Genomic DNA, 25,288 nt, shown 5'->3' with positions numbered 1-25,288 from the left:
ATTGTGATGATCGGAGAAAATGAATAATCATGCAATTCTGAGTGGTTTTCCAATTGGGGTTAGGACAAGGATGAGGTGTTACGTAGAATTATGAGTGTGTGGTTTCCTATATGAATGCCCTGTTTGTTCCTCATTTGACTGGGAGGCAGTGGACTTGGTCAAGCTCGCTGCAGAGGATGTTTGAAAGGGAAAACAGCTCATGCAAATCCTCTGCTCTCTCCTTGGGACCAACACCTGAGCTCCTGTGCTGTGCTGCCTGCTGCCCTTGCACCGATATGTCGCTCGTCAGAGTGAGTAGCATCTGTGTGTTATGTAATATTTCCCATCTGAGTAGCAGCAGAAGTGCCACAGCACTGTAGAGCCAAAACCTTGTCAACACAAATCATATTTATTCAGTGACTCTCAGCACTTCTTGGGCTTTAACTGTGGCGGACCAGATTCTCTCTTTTAAGTTAGCGATTAAATTGGACACTGACTGTCACTGTAAGCCTTAATCAATAACATTGATTCAAAGCTGAGGGCCACCCTTTGAAGACCATCTTCTTCCTGCTGTATGAGCGTCCTGTGAAGAGGGAGAACATTATTTAACAGCTGTAACGTTTAGTCTTGTGATTGTGGGTCAAAGAGCACTCTGTGTACAGTGCTCATTCTGTACCATGGGATCTCAGCATTGATAGGACCAAAATATCAGGCACATGAGGCTCATTAAGACAGTTACATAAGTCAGTGCCCTGAACAGTGGCTCTCAGCTTTCTCTCACACCCAGTAATGGTCTGACTGACCAATGTGCCGGGTGTGGCCCCATGTTGGGTCTTGTTACATTCAAGATGTTCTGATTAAAGAAAAAAGCCTCACTGTGTTGTGATAATGAAATGTGGCACCTCGTAATGTTTGTGTAGTGTGACCTCTCTTCCTACTACACCCACTCTAATTCTTCTCTTGGAGGATCGTCTCTCACTCCTCGTCTCCACTGCTATATTCTGGGTCGGAGTGCTAATGTGCCACGTCCCAGTTGTAAAGCGATGAAAGCATGACAAGAGTGTTTGTTTTCCTTCCAGAGCTCGTCATCTCAGGTTATTCAGCACCATGCAATTCTTCTCTTGTTGCTCTTCTTGTTGCAAACCTTTATTCACATCACTTCAATGAGTGACAGTGCATTTCATTGTAGAATGAGACTGGAGATTATTTGCAGGGGGTTTCCACACAGATTGAAGATTATATGGAAAAACAAAATGTGGCCTCCATCTTGTGAAGACTCAGTATTAATATCTGTAGTGGACATTATTTGAAGTTGTTGTGTCTCAGTATTCTTTAATCTAACTTGTATCAGTTGTGGGATGACTTACTATATCTGAGTGTTGTGTTTTGCTGCTTTGCTGCTTCCCCAAAAAGTCAGTGTCAGACCTTTAGTGGTTTCCAGTAATGATTACTTTTCTTTTTTCCCTTTTTGGTTAACCTACTTCTGTTTTGATGAATTAATTATTAAATTAGTCATTTAGCCAATAAAATATCAAACCAAGTAAGAGAGGTGTGGTCTTGAGTCACATGACATGGACTCCAGTCACAAATTTGATGAGTTTATACAAATTTTAAAAAGACTTTCAACTTGAATTGGACTTTAACACTAATGACTTGTGACTTCACTTGGACTTGAGCCTTTTGACTTGAAAATACATGATACCTAAAAGTAAGTCATGTCAAAAGTGTGCCATGAAATAATTCTCTTAATTTTCTGAATAAACTAACGTTAACGCTGTTCAATCCCAGCAAGCTGAAACTTAATTCTTCCTCTTCCTTTGTTTGAACCATTCCGACAGCATCCAATCAAGTTGCAGGAGAGAACCATGAAGACCTATCATTACGTCATTTAGTGCTAGTTGATAAAAATGCAACCAAAGATGAATTTGTTTGCGTACAAAAAAACCCACAGTTGTCAACAACAAACAAATTGCAGCACCTAAAACTCGCAGGTTGAAAATTACATACGGAGACTCAATAACTTCCAACAAATTTATTTTAACAATTAAATACACATTCATTTTAACAAATTTGATTTTATTCATGATTTTATAACTTTATTATGTATTTATTTATTATTATTTATTATTACTCTGTTGTTGAAATGGCATTACTGTTGGTGAAGAGCGCATTATGACTCTTAATTCAAAGTTCAGGACTTTAGACTTGACTTGGGACTTGACTGCAAAGACTTGAGACTTATTTGTGACTTGCAAATCAATAGCTTGGTCTCACCTCTGCCAAGTAGTCAAGTCACACTGATAAAATAAAAAAGTGAACACCTTTTCATTCTATTGGAAAGTTATTAGAAAACAATAAATCAGCCTCAAATCTTTTTTATATTTTTCTAATGTAATAAGTCAACATAAACATTTTAAGCATTTTTGATAAAATAATTTTATTCAAGATATGTACTGAGCTAGAAAAATAAAACTTGTCTGTTGTGGAAAAACTAATGGGGACACTAAATTACAGCAGTTATATTTTTCATATTTCTGTATTGCTGTATTGTTACTTTACGGCCAACACATACAGTGGTACTAATAAATTTGCTAATATTGCTAATATTGTCAGCTTTGCTGATATATTCAAATTATCACCCAGGATCTACAAATTTTGTGAAGCATTAACCAGTATGTTTAGTGTTTTTAATAGATGATTAAAATGATTCATTACTCAGCATATTGGAATTATTGCCAGATTATTTCACTATTTGAATCCAGTGCTCCGAGCCTCCTCAAAAAATTTATAGCATTATGAATCAGAGCAGTGCTGAATAGGTAGGTGCTCCCTGGTATAAAACCTAGACAGGTCAACGAGCAGTTTGGCCCACATACTTTATTGATCGTATGAGGTTTAGCCTCCACACCTCTGTTTCGTTGTGTTGCACCTCACAGTGTGGGCTGCTGCTCTCTCGCTGTTATCTGTTTTATTGTCCTCTTTCATCGTCCAGGCTGCACTCATGTCAGCACATACCACATACAACTGATAGCCAGCAGGACTCAGTCAGGACTTCATCATCAACTGACAGCGCTGTGATCAATGTTCACCCTAGACGACATAAACGCTAGAAAATGAAAGCTCCTTCACATCATTTTCCACAGCAACTGTATTGCAGCTGTAACAAATCATCTCCTTAACTTAAAACCACCGCTTTTATATGATTCATTCTATGTAAGGTCTTGAAAGTAACTTCAAATTCATGTAATTACTGTTCACAAAATTGGTGATTTCTGTAAAAAGACAGCAATAAGAAAAAATTAAAAGTTGAAATTAAAAAAATGCCTATAAACAGGTTTATGGATGATAAAACAAACCATGAATGCCCTTCTAATTTTAAATCCTAAAAAAATGAAGCCTGCAAAATATTCCCTGCTGGAGGATGTTCGACGCCTTCATATATAAGCTTTCTTGATAGATCTACAGTTAGTTGTCCTCTTTACAAATAGCTATCACATTGCCATTAATAACTATCAGTGTCACATGAATCGTCAATAGTGTTGATCCTAGTCTCTGGTGGCCCCTAGGCAAAGAAGCCTGTTGAGGTCCCCAAACACCCCCAATGTTTTTTTTCCTCCTCATCTTGTTTTTTCTTTTCATTTTGGTGCCCAGAAAGATGTGCTCGTTTCATTATGCTGACAGTTACACCTAACGTGTGTATGACAGTTAGAGGTTGCTAGCAGACTGCCATAACTAAAGGTATCCAGTGAGTATCCAAAATTTGCCAATATGAGTGACCCCTTTTCCAAAAAAAATTTTCGGTCCAAACATTTGCTTTGTTTGTCTCTCTAGACGGTGCACCCTTGATCATTAAAGGTGCACTCAAACCATTTAAAGATCAGTTTGTTAGTCATTTGGAGTACAAACTGAAAACATTTCTTAATGTCTATACAGCTCTGAAGGAGCTATTTTAAAAAAAAAAAAAATACATGTCTTGGTTTGGCTTCAAGACCATAGATTTATAACAAAAGGCAGGGTCTTCTAAAAATAAACTGTTGGGTTGCATTTTGGGAATTAAAGATTGAGAGTTCAACCTCTTCTGGGGACTTAAAACCAGGATATCTCAGCCTCTATGACAGATTTTGACTATTCTTTCTTTCATGTCTCCATATTGGAGACAGCCCTGACTGGGGGCATTATGTTTTCGGGTTGTCTGTCTGTCTCGTTCTTGTGGGATTCAAGGGAATTTATTTAGATTTGGCACAAAAGTGCACTTGGACTTAAAGATGAACTGATTTTGGTGGTCAAAGGCCAAGCTCACTGTGACCTTACAAAATACATTTATGGCCATAACTCAAAAATTCATGCACCAAATATGACAAAATTTCACACAAATGTCTAATAGAATAAAATAATTAGGTGAAGGTGTTTTAAATCTGAGAGGTCAAAGCTCAACTTCACTGTGACATCACAATGTTCTACAAAAAACACTTTTCTGGTCATTATTCAACATCATAGCTCAGGAGGAAAAGGGACGACATGTGAATTGGTGACACTAATATTGGGTGTCCACCTTAAAACTGTGCTGATCTTCATTAACTCTACAGCAGGTGAATCTGGATGAATTTCCCAGTATTATCACTTTGATCTTAATAACCTCCAAAGGGGAGTTCCCCCCTCCCTGGCTTTTGAGAGGATGTGAAAAGCTCCCAAAGGAGGCCTGCAGCGGTAATTGGCTGATAATTGAGCTCCTCTGTGTAACGATTGGTCGGTTGGAGGGTTGCAGGCAGAGCGATAGGTTGGCAGCCGTGCAGGAATTCAGAATATTCGGGGGGTTGTGGTGTTTGTTGTTGTTCCTTGTTGTTGTTGTTGTTTTGGCCCTGCTACCCGTCTTACTTGCGGAGGCCTGCTCAGGGGACCCCAGGGTGTTAGAGTGAGAGAGTGGTAAGGAAAGTTGATGACATAAAAGGGTCAGACAGCAAGACATAGAGCGGTGGCAGACGATAAACAAGTGAGAGAAAAGAATGTGGAGACATGAAATTCCACCTCTTTTTCTTCAGCAACTTGTCATCCACGATCAATAAAGGCAGGGTGATCTAATCCCCTCTCACTCCCACGATTGATCACTTCTGAGAATAATAAACACAGTCAGTTGTTCCCACAGCGATATGCATAGGTAATAAACCTGCCTGTCACGCTTGTGGCTTAAAGAAGAGTAAGAGGACCTTTGGACTCTGGGCAGGGCTCAGTAAAGCTAAGCTGGACTTGGCTAGTCTCTCTCTTCTTCTCTTCATGTCATGTGATTGTGTTTCCATGGGCTGTGTGACGTTATGAGGCTAGGCTGCGTAGATATCCCTGATGGTTGAATATAATAAGCCTGCTGTCATGAGTCCTTGTCGAACTGTAGTGTATCGCCCCATCAGGGTGGCCTCTCCCTGCCCGTGTGTCTTTACAGAACATCGTCTCTGTTTTCCCTCCATATACTCATCTCTATGTTTCTCCCACCCCCCCTCCATTGCCTCAGTTGGATCATGTGACTCTCTGGACACAGTGGGTGACCTCCTCCTCACTGCTTTTCATGCAGAGTGGAACTAGAGTGAGACGCACTCTGAATTACAAATACACAGGCCGAGTCTTCTCCCCAGGTTTCTTGTATACATGTTGTCATAGACAGCGAAAATATATATTCATTCTCTTGCTCTCTGTCGTGTGCTTTTGTTCTTTGCAGTGATACGGTGCATCACACTGGGAAAATTGCTTCGCTTTGAATAAAACTTGACGTGGTCTTGTCGCACGTTGTTGTTAAATCATGAGGGAAGAGCCCAGCTAACCAACACACCTTTTATTCTCTGTCCCCCATTGTCTTCCTCTTCAGTCATTGTCATTCCCTCCCTCTGTCTCTCTCAGTTTTTTCCTTTTCATGTCACATCTGAAAGGTCATAGAGCTCCGTAGGCGCAATCCCTCTCTCCCTCCCACCTATTGTCTCTCTTTATTTGCTGTTGCCAAAAGGTCAAATACCATCAATAGTAAAAGGTTCAGTATGCAAGATAGTTGAATGTTGAGTATCGTTCCCCGGGCGTCAAATACTGACGACTTTGGCACTTGGACCGAACCACTAACCCAAAGCATCAGTATTCGACGACGTGGGAATGAGGGGTCCATGTCATTGGTCTGACAGCCCATTGGTTCGACATCCCATTAGTCCGACTGTCCACGGTGCTGAACGGCTTGCGGCGGGCGTATTTCTGCCTTGATGATTCTGGGTTAGCTGGGAAAGGCTTGAGGCGGAGCAGGCTCACAGCTTATGTGTTTGTCACTTTCTTTTTCATTTTAACCCACACCATGATCTTTTCCTGACCCTAACCAAGTGGTTTTTGTGCCTAAACCTAACCAGACCTTAACCACAGGGCATCATGATGATTTCGGAACGGACTTCGGAACAATGAGTTTAATATGGTCGGAACAATGGGATGTCGAACCAATGGGCTGTCGGACCAATTGGCAGTTCCCTGAATGAGGCTCAACAATCAGCAGCATATTGCTAAGACATGGATCAGATATTGTTTCAGCCACGCCAGCTCTATTGGCAGGTTGATCAGTCTGTTTGTACATCTTGGATTGGCTATCACATTCATGACAAGATACATCTAAAACTTATGGCCAAAGTTTCCCATTAATCTCTGCGATCAACCTACTGTAGCAAGCTAATGGGATGATGTTAGATTTTCTAGCATGCAATGCAGTAATAACTAGTCTACATGAGGAGGCATTCTAAACATACATGTTAATATTAGAGCTGCAGTGACCAAATATCTTTGGGATGTGGACAAAGGAAGACGTTTGGGGATGTCATTTTGGGCTTTGGGAAACACTGACATTTTTCCCCATTTTCTGATGTTGAAACAGCTAATCAAGAAAATAATCGATAGATTAATCAACAGTGTAAACAATTGTCAGTTGCAGCCCTAGTTCACATACATGCTACACACTGGATGTTAGATGGTAAACGTCAGGGCAACAGCGTAGTCTTTTTTTTTTGGCATTGCCCTTTAGCCAAATTTAAGTTTTCACTATCAGCGAAAAATGTTGTCTCTGCATTGTTTAAGGGATTTATTGTCAACCAGCTTTGTAACGTAACAATGTGGGTAGTATGTGTAAATTACCTGTTGTAAAGTTTACTCCATTTTATATGCACCCAGATCTCCCTACTCATCTCTCAACTTCTCGCTGTTGCCCGAACTTCGGATTGTAATTCCACATTTTTGTATTCCCATCACCACAGATACAGAGATTATAGAAGCAGAAAACAGCCATTACTGATCAAATATGAGTCAAGATTGTGTTACTGCATTGCCTATTTCTCACCCTAGTTGGTTTAGAAAGTTAATTTAGCTTACAATTTAACTGTAATTGGAGATCATTTGTTACCAGCTGGCTGTCACATTGTTTCCTGTGTCTAAACAGACAAACTCATGTCATCCACCAGCAGGAGCATTTATTGGTCCAGTGTGGCACAGCGCATCCTGCTAGTTGTAGGTTTTTTACTTCTTGAGCAAAAGCAAATAGCTCTTTTTCTCTGTTTCCTCTGGTCATGTATCACTAATTATAGAAGGATTTGCATCCCTCTACTGCATTGATCATCTTTCCAGCAGTGAAATACTTCTTTAATCCAACCTATCAGACATCCACATGTGCTGCCAGTGTGGCTACTGATTTGATGTCTTGTTTAGACACAAGGTCTTCACACACGCTCACACACACTTCTTTGCCAGCTCTGCAGTGTTGCACAGCACCTGGTGCGTGCAGGCAGACACTACGCTGCAGCACAGCTCGTCCCTCAATAGGGATGATGAAAACAAACACACCTCTAGAGGATACAGAGAAACACGGAACAGAACGCACCAAAAACAGTCCAAAATAATACCTGCCGGCTGTTTTACTGCTGCATTCGGTGTGGGGACTCACCAGGGAGAGGAAACAGAGAGGCTATGTGTGTACAGTATAAGACGTGCGTTCACAGAGTCGCAAAACCTGTATGTTTGTTTGCACATGTTGAAACTGTGTGCATTTCATGTCCTGTTTGCTTTGTGCTTATTTGTATTTTTGTTTCAGCGTTGTGTTTGGATTGGGTGGAACCAGAACAGAGCTCCTGAATTGGGTGTTTTTTTTCCATCTCTTTGACACTGATGAGCAGGTATTTCTGTTCGACTGAACGTCTCACAAAGACAGTGTTCGTCTCCTCTCAGTCTGTCTGCCCCCCCCACCAAGCATTTTCTACTCCTCCGCCTGTCTCACTTTTTGTCTGTGAGAAAAACGCAGTCATTGTTTAAATATCTATAACAGCAAGGGGATAAATCTGAGTGTTTTTGGGGTCATGATGGAGAAGGGCTACATATCATTTGTCTATTATTGTTATTTTGATGACTGATCATTTGCGCTTGGCTGTTTGTTTCCCAGCCACATGATTCATAGCACAACATGACAGAAGCAACTATTTTACACGCTTGGGATACCTAAGCCAATTATGTAATCACACTGACACAACAAACAGTCAGCAAGTGTTTACACAAAGCGTCAGAAAGCTCCACACCATTCAGCCTTGTAATGTACAGGACTTGTATATTACTCAACTGAACAAGTTTTCAGAGTTAAATTTTGCCTGGGTTGGAGTTCCTGTGATCAGAGGATCAGAGTGGTTAAGTTGATGAAGCCGATCCCCTGCAGGCCGAGCTAAGCTGACCCCCCCCACCACCACCCACCACCATGCATCTTCTTGATTGTATCCACCCAAATCCAAATATCTGTGCTTATCTAACATCTCACAGTCAGGGATTGTGAAGGTCATGAAAGCCCCAGCAGTCCACTCCTCAGTGTTCTGCATTGCTGCTCTGCTATTGATTCTCCATTATGTCTCCAATCTGCTGCGGTAATCCAATAGCATCTGTGGGCTGAAGCAAAGCAGAACAGAAGAGGAACCTACATGTAGTATCTGTGCCCTGGTGATAGAATACTCCTGAATACCTCCCAGCCCTAATGTCATGATCAGGTGGTTTGAAAACTGTTGTACTCTTCTGTGGAAACTGCTGTTCCACTTTTGTCACAAAGGAGAGCCAGATCTCCTTATAAGAATAAGGGCTGGGTATTATTTAAAACATTATGATACCAGTACCAATACCAGTACGGTTAAAATGACAGCAATACTGACAGAGTACTTCATTTGATTCTTCTTTTTGTTTCTGCTTCATTTGATACCCATCATTTGAGTAGAAGTATTTGTGTAAAATATCACCAGACACCACAGACATTTAGAATAGTCATACTCCAGTCAAGAACACTTTTGTCAAGAAAACTTTTTCACTTTGCATGGCTCTTTTCTGGGGGCTCTCTGCCTTTCCTCGAGCCTACACAGAAAGCCTCTTCCACATGCTTACGTGAAAAGCCTGAGGCAGAGAGAGCACACTTGTCTGCCCTTCCATGTACCTACATGCTCAATTCATCACACCACAGACTGTATGGGTTGTTCCTGCTGCGGTAGTGGAACAATCATGTCACATTAAATTGAAGAACACTTTCTGCGATCGGCTGTGAGCAAACAAAAAGTCATTTTTTCGAGATCTGGGTACAAAGAGGATCAAATGCAGGTATCATTTAACCGGAGAAGTTGAGATACTACTTGGTCCTGGGTTATTTTGGTTGATACCTTAAAGGTATTGAGTACTGATACCCAGCCCTTGTAGCATATCTGGTGATTAAGCTGTCTGATTCCTGCCTTCATTACTACTATCATTACCCTGCCCACTGAGACCAGTGAGGGAATGTTACCGCAGCTTCTTAGACTCTTTGACAGTTCAGATGCATTGGATCTGCATTTTTATCATACCAGATGGCCCGTGTCTGCTCTCAGCAACGTAAGTTTCCTTGCCAGGACTGCTTGGCTACAGAGTAGCGGTTTGACTTCCACAGGGGCTGACTGGCACCCTTGGCAGTATCCCTGAAACTATGCAGGAGATATGGCATGAGAGCCAGTGTTTGATCTGCACGCAAGTGTGTTTGTTTGAAGGGTGGTAGAGTTTCTGACAAGGGCGTGCGGACAAGCGAGAAGAGAGTCGTTCAGGAACAGAAAGACCTGCGCAGGGAAGAGCTAAGTAAAGTTTGTTTACATAGCACCATCTTAAGAGCAGAAGTCACAAAGTGCTTCACAAGGAGGAAAGATAAAGTGAGAGAGAAGCTCATTATTGACCAAGTCTGGGTTTTGACAAAAACACCATCACAGGAAGAGCTGTGGTGAGTTTGCCAAGAAACTTTGTAGTTGCAACAGCTTTGTCTTTTACGTGTTTACTGTGTGCAGTCTGTGTACAGTATATGTGTGCGTGAATTTCAAGCTTGGCAAGTGTGTGAAATGGAAATTGACCCAGTGTGTGTTTTTCCTCATTCCACTGAAATGTTCTTCTGGTCATGCAGACACAGTGTTGCAGTTTTACCATGACATATGAAATATTTATGATCTTTGCTTGACTTTCACAAAGGTAGATAAACAACCCATAACTCAGCCCCTCCACAGATCATTGGTTTGTCGTTCAGATTTAGACTTTCAAGTACAGAGTTTCCTTTTAATCGATCACTCGTATCATTTTACCCATTTGGTTCTCATCCAGACCACAGACATCCACAATCTGCTGGAGGCATTGATTCGACGAAGATACACTTTTGTATTTGTAGCTCACAGTAATGTAATTGTGACTGAAAACAAAGTATCGTTTTACACGTGTGGAACAGTGTACATGTTATACTCCTGTAGGCCAGCAGTATTTACAGAGGGGGTGTGTGACAGTGGTAAGACACGGCTGATTAGGATGATCCATCCATCCATTTTCATCCACATGTCCAACCATCTGTCTGCCTCTCTTTTGTTGAGAGGTGAACAACAGACCTGCTGTTGTTCGCTGCAGCTGCAGGCCTCTCATGGATTGTTCTGGAAACAGTCTGTTGGAGCACTGGCCGGGTTGTGGGGTCAGGTGAGAGAGAGAGAGAGAGAGGGGTCCAAACAATCCCTTTTAACACTGACACTCAGGCCAGGATGGAGCAGAGAGCCAGACAGGCCGGCAGGCTCATTAACATTCCTCAGGTTCAGAGCACACAGCCAGTCATACAGTGTGATAGCTCAGGTGGATCAACATCTCAATGCACGGTGGTGAAAAGAAATATTCTGATTACTTTCTAATGATGCAGCTTATGATTGATGCTAAGCGACAAACTCGATCTTTTTACTCAGGATGAGTTTTGTGTGACTCTATGAGCTTGTGTTGTGAACACGAAAGACTGAATATTATTTTCAAGGTGATGGTAGAGGTATAAATAATGCATAGAACCAAACAAAAACAATTATCTGTAGTTGGGGAGGTCTGCTTGGAGCGCTAAAAGCATCAGTGCTGATGTTGTCTCTTTGTTTATAGCAACAGAAGAGCTGGTGCACAGATAAGAACCCAGTCTGGAGATAAGAGTGTAGTGTCTGCTACATTCTTTTAATGTCTGAGTTTGTCAACATTTATTTATCCAAAGATAATTCTCCTTTTGAAGACTATTTTGAAACATGGCTACAACATATCTGGAGCTTTTTTTGGACAGGTATGCAACATAGTTATGGTTGTACTGTAGGTGGCAGTCAGACTTTCAAAATAAAAGTGTTTCATAGAGTGTGTGTATTCTCAGTTCAATAGATATTTATTTGATGAGTATGTGATCGCTGGTCACAGAGCAGGTGACTGGAGGACATGGCGCCCCTGATGAAGCAGCAGGACATTGTGCAACACTCGAGGCTCTGAGACCTGCAGGTGCATTTATATGCAGGTGGGGCGGTGACTGCAGGCTTGCTGGAGCTTAGCAGACAAAGTCCAAATTTTACCAGTGTTACTACTAAGCCTCTATGCCTCGTCTGTCTCCCTGTTTTTCAAACTTACTCAGAAGACACACTAAGTTATGTCACAGTTTCAGTGACTGGACTGTGTCATATTTTCTCTGGAGAGTGACAGAGTAAAACAGGAGGAAAGCACACTAAAAATCAGGAATGAGGGAAGAATAGAAAGTGACAGGGAGTGGTACAGTCTAATCGATGGACGACATATGAGGATATTAGACAGACCAGTATTTTTGCGGCTTAGTAAGGAGTTGGTTTTGCTGCAAGCTGGGCAAAACCAGCAGATCATTTTCAGCCCCAGGGCTACTCCTTACTCATACACATTCTGCAGCTCTGCTTCTTTATGAGGTGTTATTTATCCAACGCACACACACACACACACACACACACACACACACACACACACATGACCTGAAATATGGAAGGAATTACTAGAATAAAAACGTCAGAGTGCCAGACTGAAGCTCCCAGAACCGTCAGTCTGACATGGCTTCCATTGAAGGCGATTTACAAGGGGGAGGGAATTTGATTTTTTCCCTAACCAATCAGTAGAGATCAACAACTCACCCAGAATCTGACGTCATTAGTATCCATGCATCGGGGGTGCCGAAAACAAGCAAGCATTGCCCATTTAAAATGTCTCCGTCATCATGCACACCCAGCTGCATCGTCCAGTTTAGCAGCTTCCTTAATTTGGTCCTCCATTAACGCGAGTAGTGGTGAAATACCTCAATTGCATCATTAATGTGGTCTGTAGGATCTGTAGCGGTCGCCATTGTTGCTATCCTCACCAGTTACCCACCGGCGTACAGCTTGACACGTGGCGCTGATTGGCTAATCGCTAGACCCGCCCCCACCCCTGGCGTTCATTGGTCCGTCCATCGTTTGGATGAGATAAATCGCAAATTCATTGCAGTATGCCAGACCAGAGATGCAAGCCTACTCAGTTGAGTGGGCGGGGTCTATGGTCTGGAACCAGGCTAGAGAAGGGATTCTGGTAAATGTTTAAAGGGAGGATCCATTATTTTTTTTAAAGGTTTTTATATTATTCTGTAGCTTCCTAGCAGTGTTTCTTATGTATTCAATATCCAACAACATTTAAGTTTTGGTTGAAGTACGTATGTTTCAGCGTCAAAATGCAATTATCCCAAACCCTTCCAAAACTCATGTTATCTAACATAGGTTTCTGTGTGATGATGTTGCCACATAAAGGCCCAGACACATCAAACGTCAGAGAATTAGCGGCAACAAGAGCCCCTTGCACCTCACGTTGCAGTGTCTCAGCCAAAAAGTTGCTCATGAACCCATCAAATTGACGGTCAACAAGTGTGTATGTTCTGTGCCTGTGTGAGAGGACATACCAGTATATGGCAGTCGTCTGCAGTCGTCATTCTGAAAGGGAAACCGGAAGAATGTGTTGATGCCAGTTAGCACATTGACAACTCAATCCAATGTTGAAAAAACAGAGCATATTTACTGTGCTCAACAAACCATAAAACGCTTCTGCTAAAGACCTCAAGGGGTTAGGAAAAACAGTCTAACCTCATATAACAAGTTTGTTTCGACCTCACTCCTTCTTGACTTTAGCTCCTTGTTTACATTTCTCAATTATGTTGATCTTCTCCACTTTTGCCGATGGCGATTCAACATGCTAAATCGGTGGAAAAGAAGGCAACTAGCTCTGATGAGGGCCAACAAACATACCGCACAAATGGAGGTGGCAGACGCTCATCGACGGCCCAACCTTGACTGATGGCCAGCAGCTGGCATTGTGTGTCAGGGCCTTAATACCCCATAGTCCACCTATGCCTCTTCATCAGTGAGCCAAGCCTTCTTGGTGAATTGTGCGTTATGGATCTCACAAATTAGCAATATTTCTCTTACCCCCCTAACTGCCACGGAAGCTAAGCAATGCACTGCTGTGCACACCATGTTAGCTTGGATCTGAAAGCCACACAATAACATTTACAAACCAACCGATCAAAGCAGCGGTAGACCAGAACTTCTTTGCTCTACCAGGTAAAATTACTGTCTTTGTCAAAGCAGTCTGGTGGCTCTAAGAGAGTGATGTAACGACTGTTTGTAGGCAAGGTTAAGTGGTAAAAATATGACACTGACTTTGGGTTAGTATGTCATACAGCCCTGCTTCAAAAGAACCAAACTAACTCTTTAAGTTACTATTATTATCAGCACTGGCTGCTCTAACCTACGTCCATGCTTTTTGCTATTGGCTGAGTGGGTGTTTCCATTTGAAAAACCTGTAAAAGAATGCAGATGGACTCAGCCTTTACTGGCTTTCTACATCTGCACAGTGCAATTTTTGCAACTGAACAGTCAAACTGACACAGGATGGTATTGTTCTCCTAAACATGACCCCACATACATATACCTTTCATGAGTGACTGTCACAGCAGATTTCTCTTGCTTCAGTTCAATAGTGAGAAATAGAAATAGATAAAATTGCCTCTGCTAACAGGCGGAGATTAACAGGAGAGTGACAGCATTAAAGTGGCCTCAAATTTATAGCAGTTAATCAAGAAATCTTTGCTTGTGGACATGTTCCAACCCGTCCTCAGTCACATCTTAACTTGGCTGTGAGCGTTTTTTTGCCCTCGTTTTTTTATTGTGTAATAATAACTCTCTGTGTATCTGTTCTCTTGCAGAGGGTCCCCTGACAGATCCAAACCTCCCGATGTTTGATCAAGCTGACAATCAAGAGATGTCGCCCTGATCGCTGTTTTGTCTGCAGCAGCTTTTCGTTAGGCAAGGTAAGTTTATGCTAGAGACTTTTTCAGTCACCAAATGGAAGAAGCGATTTTAAATTGTGAAATTAGTACTGAAACTTTACTTTACCATGGTTTTATGTCAGTCCTGTGCATCTCTTTCAGATGTCAACCACAACAGAAAATGGGATGGGAGGGCCTTGGAGCACAGGCAGAGAGAAGACGTACAAAAAGGTAAAAACAAAGTAGGACTGTTCATATAAGGGCTTCACTGCGTTTAGTTTTATTTGCTTCTTAAAACAAACGTCAACTTGCTTCCATAACATTTATTTTGGAGTGTAGTTTAGAGCCAACAAGTCAAAGTCTTCACTTTGGAGCCTATGAGTCACATGAGTCCTTCTAAATGTCCTTCTACAGCACATAATGTCCTGACCTCTGCCAGGGCTGGCTGCCAGAGATCAGTCACACTTGTTTTCTTTCCTTTTTTTTTTTTTAACTTTAGACGTCACTGCTTATGGCAGCATTTCTTACGATGTCACCATTACAAGGCTCTCCACAGTGGCTACCACTGTTCAGGTTGAGACTATAAAGGTCTTTTTGTGGTGGCTGCCCACGCAACATAAGTACTAGTGTTGTTTTCCCAGGCTTTTTTGGGATTTTAATGTGGTTAGTGTGAAATTTATAGTACAAACTGTACTACTCAATAGTTTCGATTTTATAAGAATACTCATCCCCAAATGACCATTTATGTATTAATTACTCAACCCGAAAATTACAGTGAATTTGTGAAGAAAACTTTCTCACATGCCTCTGTTTGACAAAGAATCTAAAAATGGAGAAAATTCTTGATGAATTGAAGTCATAGGGATCCAGTTTATCAAAGCATCTGTTTATAAACTCACACACAACGTATGCAGTATAATTCAAGATTAATTTATCCAGTCATATGCTCAGCCCTTTCTGACAGAGAACAAAACCGACAATAACATTTATCTATGCTCTCCTCAAAGCCACACTCCATTGACAAAACAGTAGTTTTTCCTTACTAAACACAGGAGCTGCTGGTCTACCACTGCCTCAATCAGTTTATTAGTTTGTGTTATTGTGTGAGTTTGACGTTTTGAAGGTATAGTTTGGATTCATCAAAAGTTACACAATAATTCAAACAAACAAACTGATCAAGGTAGTGGTAGACCAGCAGCTCCATTGTTCCGCGAGGTAAAATTACTGTTTATGTCAATGGAGTCTTGCTTTGACGAGACCATAGGTAAGTTTCACTTTTAGTTTAGTTTCCTTCTGTTAAGGGCTGTCTATTTAGGAAGTACTGAGCATACTTGAATAAATGAGTCTTGGATTATGCTATGCGAGTTGTGTGTAAGTTTGTGAACACATTTGTTGCTGTTAAATATGGACCCCTATGACTTCAATTCATTACGAATTTTCTCAGTTTTTGGATTCTTCATTTACTGTGGAGGCATGCGTGAAAAATCAAAGTTATCTTCACAAATTTAAAGTCACTTGGGGTGAGTAACTTACAAACAAATAATCATTTGGGGGTGAAGTATTCCTTTAATGGTCTGCTGTCTTGATTTTGATGCCTCCGACACCGTGCCGTAGTTTGGATTGCCTGTGTTTTAATCTTTCAGTTGTTCACATTTACATCCAATAGTGTATTTAATGGGGACAGCAGTGACAGCATGATTGAACAGCCTGACTAAGGGGATGTTTTTTTTCTCTATTTTCCCATCTAGACCACGTCATCAGCCTTGAAGGGAGCCATTCAGCTCGGTATTGGCTATACAGTGGGCAACCTCACCTCCAAGCCTGACAGAGATGTGCTTATGCAAGACTTCTATGTGGTGGAGAGCGTCTTTCTGCCCAGGTCAGTGCTACATAAAACCCACACAGACATACATTCACACAGCTTCTATACACAGGAAGCCAAATTTCTATAATGTGTACATTTTTTGAAGCAGTCATTCAACAGATGAGTTAATTGTGTAGCAATGTTTTGCTCATTGCCATCAAAATAGCAGCCAAACTTTTACATAAGCTCAGGGTTATTGGTCTACAAGAGCCAGTGACTCAGAGAGTGGCTTCATAAAAACAGATTATGTGTAGGTGGTAACAGGCTGCTCTTTGGCTGTGACACTTTCCTGACTCTGCAAAGTGAATGAATGGAAAGCGACCAAAGACTAAGCTTTGCCTGTCTGCCCGCTACAGTATTAAATGTCTGGGTCTTGTATTAAAGACATTTAAAACTGTTATTAATAGTGGAAACTGCAAGGCACTGGACATCCAGTCTCAAAGAAATTACGCCGTCACCACAAACTGCCACCATCATCATTTATCAACAAAGTGAATTTTGCTAGTCTAAGTCATGATGCAGGGATAAAACTATTCTAGTGGATTATCCTGCCAAGAACTGTGAAATCAGCTTACCGTGTGCCTCTTACTGCCACAGTGCAAAACATATGTCAGCGTGCGGCCACTCGGTCGTCTCGGGCTGTCTTCACAATCACATCATCAGCTTAAAAAGACATTTGACATAATCCAGAACAGACCCAGGAATTCTTAGAAAGTGTGACTCGTATATCACACGTATATTAAAGGGGGCAGTTTATGCTTTTTCTTAAGGCCTCTGCACACTGAATCCGTTTTTTTGTCGGATGTGTTTTTGTAATCTGGTATCTGAAAAAAAAGATTCAGCGCGCACAGAAACCTTGCACACTGATTCCGATGTGTTTTATTGTTCTATTCAGTTAGAAATTCGCACTACGAGACAAAATAAAAAGACACATTTCCTCCTTTGACTCTCCGCTGGAGTTACCTATCTGGCTGTCTTGCATTTGGCACCACAGCTGCATGAAGGAGTGGAGCTGTCCTCCCTGTCCACACCCTCCTCCTTGTCATCTTCATCCACCTGAATATTATTATCTCACCTGTTGAAAGAGAGCTATCTGAGTTATGAAATGATTCTATGCACCCTGTTTCTCTGTCTTGTCCCAGCTGTGTCCCGCAGCCACATTCTCTTCACTGATTCTTGGTCAAACAGGCTTCTTATGGATGTGAAAAACGCAGTAAATCAAACCTGTTCTGAATTTTTTTGGACTCAGTGTTCAAATGTGGTTCACACAATGTGAGGTTGTATTTATTTTTAGACGGCCTTTGTTTTCAGTCGTAAATATAATGTCACAATGTTGGATGTTCATTTAAAAAGTAAAAAAAATAAAATAAAAAATATGTAAGAGTAATTGCTGTTAGCAAAAACCTCAAGCTTCAAACCATCCTGAGTATGCTGTTTCCAATGTTGTTTTGTACTTTCAAGACAAGTTGACATCAGATTGTGACAGATTTCTTTAGATTGTCATCTGCTCCAGGCACATTACATACAGTGCTACATGTAGCTACATGCTAACATCTGGGAAACCTGTAATCTTAGATAGAGATGTTACAAATTTCTCCCAGATTTTGGATCATATTCCTGCTGGAACTTGATCCATAGTGAAGGAGTTTTTATTGGTTAATTTTCATGGTAGAAAAACTTCATTAAGGTCATTCCTTGGCAGCAGTGATGGTGCAGAGACGCTGAGATGCAGAAGACCTGAAAACCCTGACCAATCAGAGTAGACTGGGTTTTTTGGGGAGGTGGGCTTAAAGAGATAGGTGCTAAATAGGAGTCTTCTCAGACAGAGGGCGAATACATGTGTTCTAGCACAGACAGTATGTGGAAAATAAAGTGTTTTACCTTTAAGGCATGTAAACGTGTATTTTGGGTTCCCTACTCGGACAAGTGTGAACCTAGAAAAATAACATAATAGGTTCTCTTTAACGTGCAGTTGAGCTTATAGTTTTACAGTAGAAAATACAATTTTAAAGGATCTTATCATGTGGTGTTTGCTGTATGAGTTGATAGTATAATTTTCTATTTAAATATATACTTTGCATGACCTATCCTGAAAAATATGCAAAGATTTTGCAAAAGAAAATAGCTGAGAACTAAGCAAAATGTTTTCACTGGTTTTTAAAAGTGTTGTCTAATACTTGCCTCTAAGTCTGAAGCTTCAGGAGGAGAATTGGAGTCCTACTAGGAAGTACTTGTGGTTTACTTTTGAGATGAACCACCAGGATATGCAAACTCATAATGGTTCATACAAACTGGGTCTTGGCACACACGTTGACCTTTTACTACTCAGCAATAGCCAAACACTACTCTTGTTTCGAGCCCTAAAGGGATGAGTGTTTAAAAACCTGCTGCTGCCTTGCTGACATAGGAAAGTACAAAATATCACTCGTTTAAAGCTGGCTTGTTACATCATCCTAGATCTGCTCCCAGTGTCAAACCTTTTCACATAATGGTGAAATAAAACTTATCTTCAGGGCCGGCTTTTCTTTGAGAAAACCGGCTGAGATGAAAGAGATCAAGGCTGCATGGTGCAGAAAAAAGAAAATTACACTAGACACAGCAAACAAAGTGTAATCAGTGGGGAGAGAAAAATGGTGTCTTACATCTGACATATGACATAACCGTTTCCTCCTTTATTCTCTTTAGTCTCTGTAAGTGTTTCTTTTCTGTTCTGTAATAGCACACAGACACAAACTCCTCTTTCTTTGCGTTGACAGAGTATCCTGAGAGAGCGGCTGAGTACGGAGACGACTCTCAGATGCTTTTATTGCTTCCCTCCCTCTCTTCCCTCTCTTGTTGTTGCTCCTCTCTGGAGGTTTTTCCATTGTTGTTTGTCCTGTCAGTCTAGTTTTAGATGGCTGGAGACACACACACAGTTTTTTGTTTTTTTGCAGTGCATGTATCTATGACAACCAGCACGTGTCTTTCATAATGCAGGTGGCTCTCTGATGAGATTGAATGAAACATTTCCAGGTGCTGTGTGTTGTGAAATGGTTTCCATGCGAGGAGTGTGTTACCATCATCGGCTGTCAGTCATTGATGACAGATAATTGTTGTCGCCCTCACACACTAAACAGAGCAGTCAGATTTCGTTGTAGAGTAATCACAGGTATTGTGTTACTCAGCAGGGCCTGACTGTTGCCTGTATCCCATTACGGCAGTACAAAACAACACACCAGCCTCTTTACCCAGAAAAGCGTCCAAGAATATTAACCAGATTTAGAGGCGCCCTGGAAAACAAAGCCCTTTATTAACCTACTTGTTGTAGATTTAGGGTCAGTGTGATTGATTTCAATGCGTCTATGTGATGAAAGAGTCGACAGCTGACTCACGCTAACCTTGTTGGACGTGCGTCCCCCTGTGTCGTGGTGTTCCCCGAGACACAGGTTACAAAACAGTTGGTCTTTGCCAAAGCCCGTCTGAGAATGTCAGGTTTCACGTTCCAGTCAAATCAACAAAAAAAGTAGGTTATGTTGTGTATTTGTTTCTATTTTCACCTTTCCTTTTCCCCCCCTCAGAGTCAAGGCTCATGTGTTGTGTTGTATTGTTTAGATCCAGTAATCAGAGCCACCATCAGTCTCCAGGCGAAGAACTCTATAAAAGCCAGTTTGTCACCACGATACTGGTGAATCTGGGTTCCCAGAGATGACTTTACTGAAGCCTGTTTGTGCATGGGTGGAGCACATTACAAGGGCCCACTGATACACTTACTGGGAGTCAATAGGCCAGGCACAAAGAAAAGGGTGGTGTAGGCTCACTTTCCCCCTGGTACTGCCTGTATGTCATCCTTGGTTGGAGAATTAAATGACACGGACATTTTTTACTTATGTAATGTTGAAGGTTTTCTTTATCCCCCTTTATTTGAGTTAGTGTTGGAATAATGTGTCTAATGTAGAGGGGTGGAAATCACCAGAGGCCCCACGAAGTTTCAAGTCACAAGATTATTTCTATTTTAAAATGTTTTGCAATATGCTGTGCATTGCAGTGCATTGATTTTTTTTTATCTTTTGTAAACTGCAGAAACTGTCAAGAGCAAAGCTTTGTCAACATCTGTTTTAACTGATAAAATACATTTTTCGGTCAGTTCAATTTTTATTGCAAAAAATATATGTTGTGAACTGAAAAAGCAATTGACTTAATCGTCCTAGTATGGGCTATCAAAAGTTGTATTTGCAAAATAAATAAATTCTATCATAAAAAATGGACACTCTATCCATGTATCGATAAAACATTGCCTTGCAAAATATTGTGATACTATGCTGTATCAATTTTTCCCCCTACTAATGTACCAGTATATTTTTTTTTTCTTGGTGTTCTTGGCTATTCATCGCACATTGCAGTGAGGGAAGCAACTTGACTCCAGCACATCACTACCCTGACTTCCGCTTCAAGACCTACGCTCCACTGGCCTTCCGCTACTTCAGGGATTTGTTCGGCATCAAACCAGACGACTACCTGGTAAGAATAAAACCTGGCTGAGATGTTAATTATTTGTTACACCTTCACATGATGTTGCACATTCATAACATCCGCTCCACAAATTCAGTCTTTCTGCCTCTTGCCGACTAATTTGCAAAATGTCATGCAGGTCTAGGGAGGAAGCGTTAAGAGTCAAATCAAATCAAGCACACACATGGAAAACCTAAAGTAAGATGCAATGGAACGTGAGCTCAAACTAACCCACTATAAGCTAGACTTTTACCCAGAAGAAAAAAGACTTAAAAATAGTTTTAGTTACCATGCCAGTAAAAAAATGCCCTGCACACAACTCCACGTAAAATCACAAATTGTAGTGAGCTTTAGAGGAGCAGCAATTTAGATTTTGTTACCTTCAGACAAAGCCATGCTAGCTGTCTCCCCATATTTCCAGTCTTTATGTTAAGCTAAGCTAACTGCTAGCTGCCTGTAGCTTTATATTTAGTGGATAGACATGTGAATGGCGGATCAGCTTTTGATTTCCGAAACCCCAATAGTCATAAATGTTCATTTGGAAGCCTATTATCCCGAAAACAAACCTACATTGCTCTGAAGGACCACTTCTCCAAAAATACTCTACACAGTCTGGCAAACAGAAGCACATGGCCAATTATAATGCAGCATGATGCCATCTGATGTTTCCACTATGGTAAGACATGTTCTGCTGTACTCTGCCACTGATTGGCTAGTAATTATTGCCTTTGTGGGTTGGGTCGGTTCAGTTTAGGCATGAGGCGTGAGATTGGTTAGGGTTAGCATGCCATAGTAGAGAGTTTCAATGACTAATCAGCCATGTGCTTCTGTTTGGGAGAGTGTGCCGCCTATTTTTGTAGAAATGGCCTTGCAGAGCAATGCACGTTTGTTTTTGGGACACCAGCCGGTCAGACAAATGAGACAATTTTCAAACTATTGGGCTGTCAAAACTATGGCACAGCAGCAAGAGTGGTATCAATCTTTTTATCCACCTTTCGGCCAGAGAGTGAATGCACACGTTTTCCCATTGCTTTAAGCAGTTCTGTCTATCAGTGTGTACCATAAACAAGAGACAATGGCCTGCTGGCTGTCTTTCGCCTGAATTACTTCCCATTGACTGAACACTAATCTTCCACCTCAGTGCGTACTTAATTGTAACAGAATTCAACATGTATTTTATTGAGCAGTGGGCGGGTAATGCCACGCGCCATCTGTGTAGGGGGAAAGACAGGATGGGAGGATGAAGTTGAGGCAAAACATTGGGGCAGCGTGGAGATATTGGAGGTAATGACTGAGCTAACGGAGCATGCCCTCATTAGCTTTAACCAGCTCCTAGTGCTGAATGAAATCAGCACATGATTCTGTGATTTCCCAGTCCCTGATTTCCCTGTCTGTGTTTCACACCAACACAGACAGAGAAACAGATAGGGAGAAAGAAAAAGTTATGCCTTTAAAGAGAAGCCTTGGATGTCTGATATCACTCAGGGGGTATGCAGTCACTTTTTTCCCTTTGTTTTGTCTCTTGAGCTGCTATAACGAGAAAATTTCCCCCAGTGTGTGATCAATAAACTTTATCTTATCTTGTCTCGTCTAATGTTTAAACACCCCGCTCAAAGCCTGTGATTATGTTCTTTACATGCCACGCAGTAAGTTCATTTAATTTGCAGCTCATCAAAGAGTTTACCTTGTTTCCATATTTATCAGTGGCGCTGTACTCCACACAAACGCTTTTTGCTTGAGTAAAATCTGATTTTGTGTAATCTTGTTTGGACTCCATCGTGTTACGCCGCCGTTTTCCTATTGTCTGTCTGCCTCCGAGCCTTTTAAAACCACCACCAGCTGCATTCTTGTTTTTGAATGCCAAATTTGTTTCTGCGCAAGTGAAAGACAAAAGGCTCGGGAGGAGCGACGGAGACAAAATGTAACTTCAAGGCAGTAGAGGGAGGATGGCAGAAGGCGCAGCGGCTTAGAGGATGTGCTCATGATTGATGTCCTTGAGGTGATGATGAATTCGTTCAGACAGAGGCCACACAGCGGAGTCTAATTAAAAGAGAGAACACACACACACGCACACACACACATGCACACCCAGCATCCTGAATGCAAATGCAATAAACCACGGATGTGTTTGTGCTTGTAATTCAACGTGACTGCAGACGGTCATCAGTGGAAGAGTCTCTGGAGAGGGAGAGCGGATGCCTCCAGTGTTGCTCCTCTCCTCTGAACATGTTTCTCTCATAACGCACTGATTAACATCTAACATTGCTCTTCAGTTGGCTGCTCTCACAGTCTCTCCCTCACACGTTGATTGCCACGTTAAGATGAAGGCTCTTGGTCTGTTTTCATTAATTCTGCGATACAGGCAGTACAAGTGGAAATTGCTCTGTATTACCTCTCAGCTGAAGAGCACGTGTTTCTGCATGTGTTACTGCATAGTTTACCTGTCTGAAAGAGTCAATGTGGGATTTGCGCTCCTGTGATCGAGATCTGCTATCTCTACAGTTAACTCATTAGTGTTTCATTTAACAGCGTATATAATGTAGAAAGAGACCTGCTTCATTACATGCCGGTTATGCACAGTACACTATATGGCTTAATGTATGTGGACAACCATATACTTTTGTGTACTGTTGGTCTGGTTGCTCTCTAATGGTTTGGGCTTGGCCCATTAAGTAAGGCATACACTATACAATTTAAGCCTATTGTTTCCAACTGCGCATGACAGCTCACAGTTGATATGCTCACACTGTTGCCTACGGGTGAAATAGAAAATAAAATGACCCGTCAGGCCCTTTGGACTGTTCTGGCTATTGACATTTGTCAGTAAGGATTGTTTGAAACTCCGAGGCAGGTAGAAGTTTGTTTGCTGGCAAAGGTCTGTAAATTTACATTAGTACAGTTCAGAAAAATACATTATTGCAAACATGTCTCTTGCTCATATTGGTTGTGATAGGAGGAGAAGGAAACACCAAACAGGTACATGCTGTTGCCACAGCTCAACCAACGTAGCCTCCATATTATCCGTCCACATGAAGCATCGTGACGCTATGGCACTTTCAAACACTCTGTCTGTCACTTCCCTCAGGTGCAGTGAGAAAAAAGGTACTGATCTTGGGGAACTGACTCGTGGCCATGCTTAGACAGTGCAAGAGCCGAAAGATGAACGACCAAAATTGATATTGAAAAGTCAGAAATTCGTCCGAACCTGCAACAGTTGATTGGGAGCAGTTGATAGAGCCATGATTGGTTCTCGTTCCCCCATGGACACTGTACAACAAATGACCCTTGGCGAAGCTGAAATTTTATCTGACTCTGAAATGAGTCGTGTGGCTCAAAAATCGGGCCTAAATGAGCTCAAATTGTACAGTGTATGCCCAGCTTTAGTTCTATCTGAAGGAAATCTTGATGCTACAGCCATACACTGTATAAAAGAAGTGGGTGTTGCCACGGCAACATCACCCATTGGTTTGTGGACTTGAGTTTTGCATTTTGGATGTTGCCATCTTGATTTTTTGGAGCCAGAAGTGACCATATTGGGACGAGAGGTTGGAGCAGGGGGCAGTACGCATTGCCATGGTAGTGGCTTGCCACTTAGGGCAGACATGCCCTAAAGCATACCCTGCTTTATTGTCTGTTTTACTAAAAACGGGACTGTGTTTTATAAAATGAACATCATGCTGAAACTTGACACTTGCGATTGAGATCATCAGTGGGAAAATGTTAACTGAAGTAATAAATCAAGTGACAAGTCAGGGTCATTTTCTCATTGATTTCAATACAATTGGCCTTTTTTTTTTGCAATCGGTGGAGTTGCCCCCTGCTGGCCATTGCAAAGAATGCAGGTTTAAGGCTTCCCTGCTTTGGCTCCACTTTCTATACAGTCTACAGCCTTTAATGATTATTAGACAACAGTTTGGGGGAAGATCCTTTCCTGTTACCCTATGCACAGAGTCAGATCCATCAAGAAAGAATGTGGAGGAACTTAACTGACCTGCACAAAATCTTAACCTAAACCCCATCTCCACCCTTGAGAGTGAATTTTAACAGGTCAGGTGTACGTCAGTGTCTCACCTCATCAATACTCTTGTGGCTGCAGCCAGGTTCCAAAATGTGTGAAAAGCCTTCCCAGCACAGTTGATGCTATTATAGCAGAATATTGATGGTTCTGAATCGCTTATTGATGTAACGTCTGGGGTGTACTCTTATTTTGTTTTTGGTGCCTACATGTTTTGAGGCCACTAAAACAAAAACAAATATTTGAGTAGAAGCCTGGTGCTTTTGCATCACAAGACTTCTGTAAATACCCTCAGGCCAGTGAAGATCTCTTCCAGCTCTAA

At 41.6% G+C, this 25,288-nt stretch overlaps 1 protein-coding gene across 2 annotated transcripts in view; it reads left to right on the top strand.

Annotated features, from left to right (window-relative positions):
- Window positions 1–25,288, top strand: part of pip5k1bb (phosphatidylinositol-4-phosphate 5-kinase, type I, beta b) — a 49,110-nt gene that overhangs the window by 3,934 nt on the left and 19,888 nt on the right. For both annotated transcript variants that reach the window (XM_049577818.1, XM_049577819.1), the window contains exons 2-5: window positions 14,537–14,641; window positions 14,762–14,830; window positions 16,348–16,478; window positions 20,843–20,960. In XM_049577818.1, the coding sequence (XP_049433775.1) occupies window positions 14,762–14,830; window positions 16,348–16,478; window positions 20,843–20,960 (318 nt within the window). In that variant the 5' untranslated portion in view covers window positions 14,537–14,641. The remainder of the gene's footprint in view (window positions 1–14,536; window positions 14,642–14,761; window positions 14,831–16,347; window positions 16,479–20,842; window positions 20,961–25,288) is intronic.

The sequence above is a fragment of the Epinephelus fuscoguttatus genome, linkage group LG6 (assembly GCF_011397635.1).
Source record: "Epinephelus fuscoguttatus linkage group LG6, E.fuscoguttatus.final_Chr_v1".
NCBI classification, from domain to species: Eukaryota; Metazoa; Chordata; class Actinopteri; order Perciformes; family Serranidae; genus Epinephelus; species Epinephelus fuscoguttatus.
The sequence above is the reverse complement of the archived record's forward strand: the minus strand, read 5'-3'. Positions and strand labels throughout refer to the sequence as shown.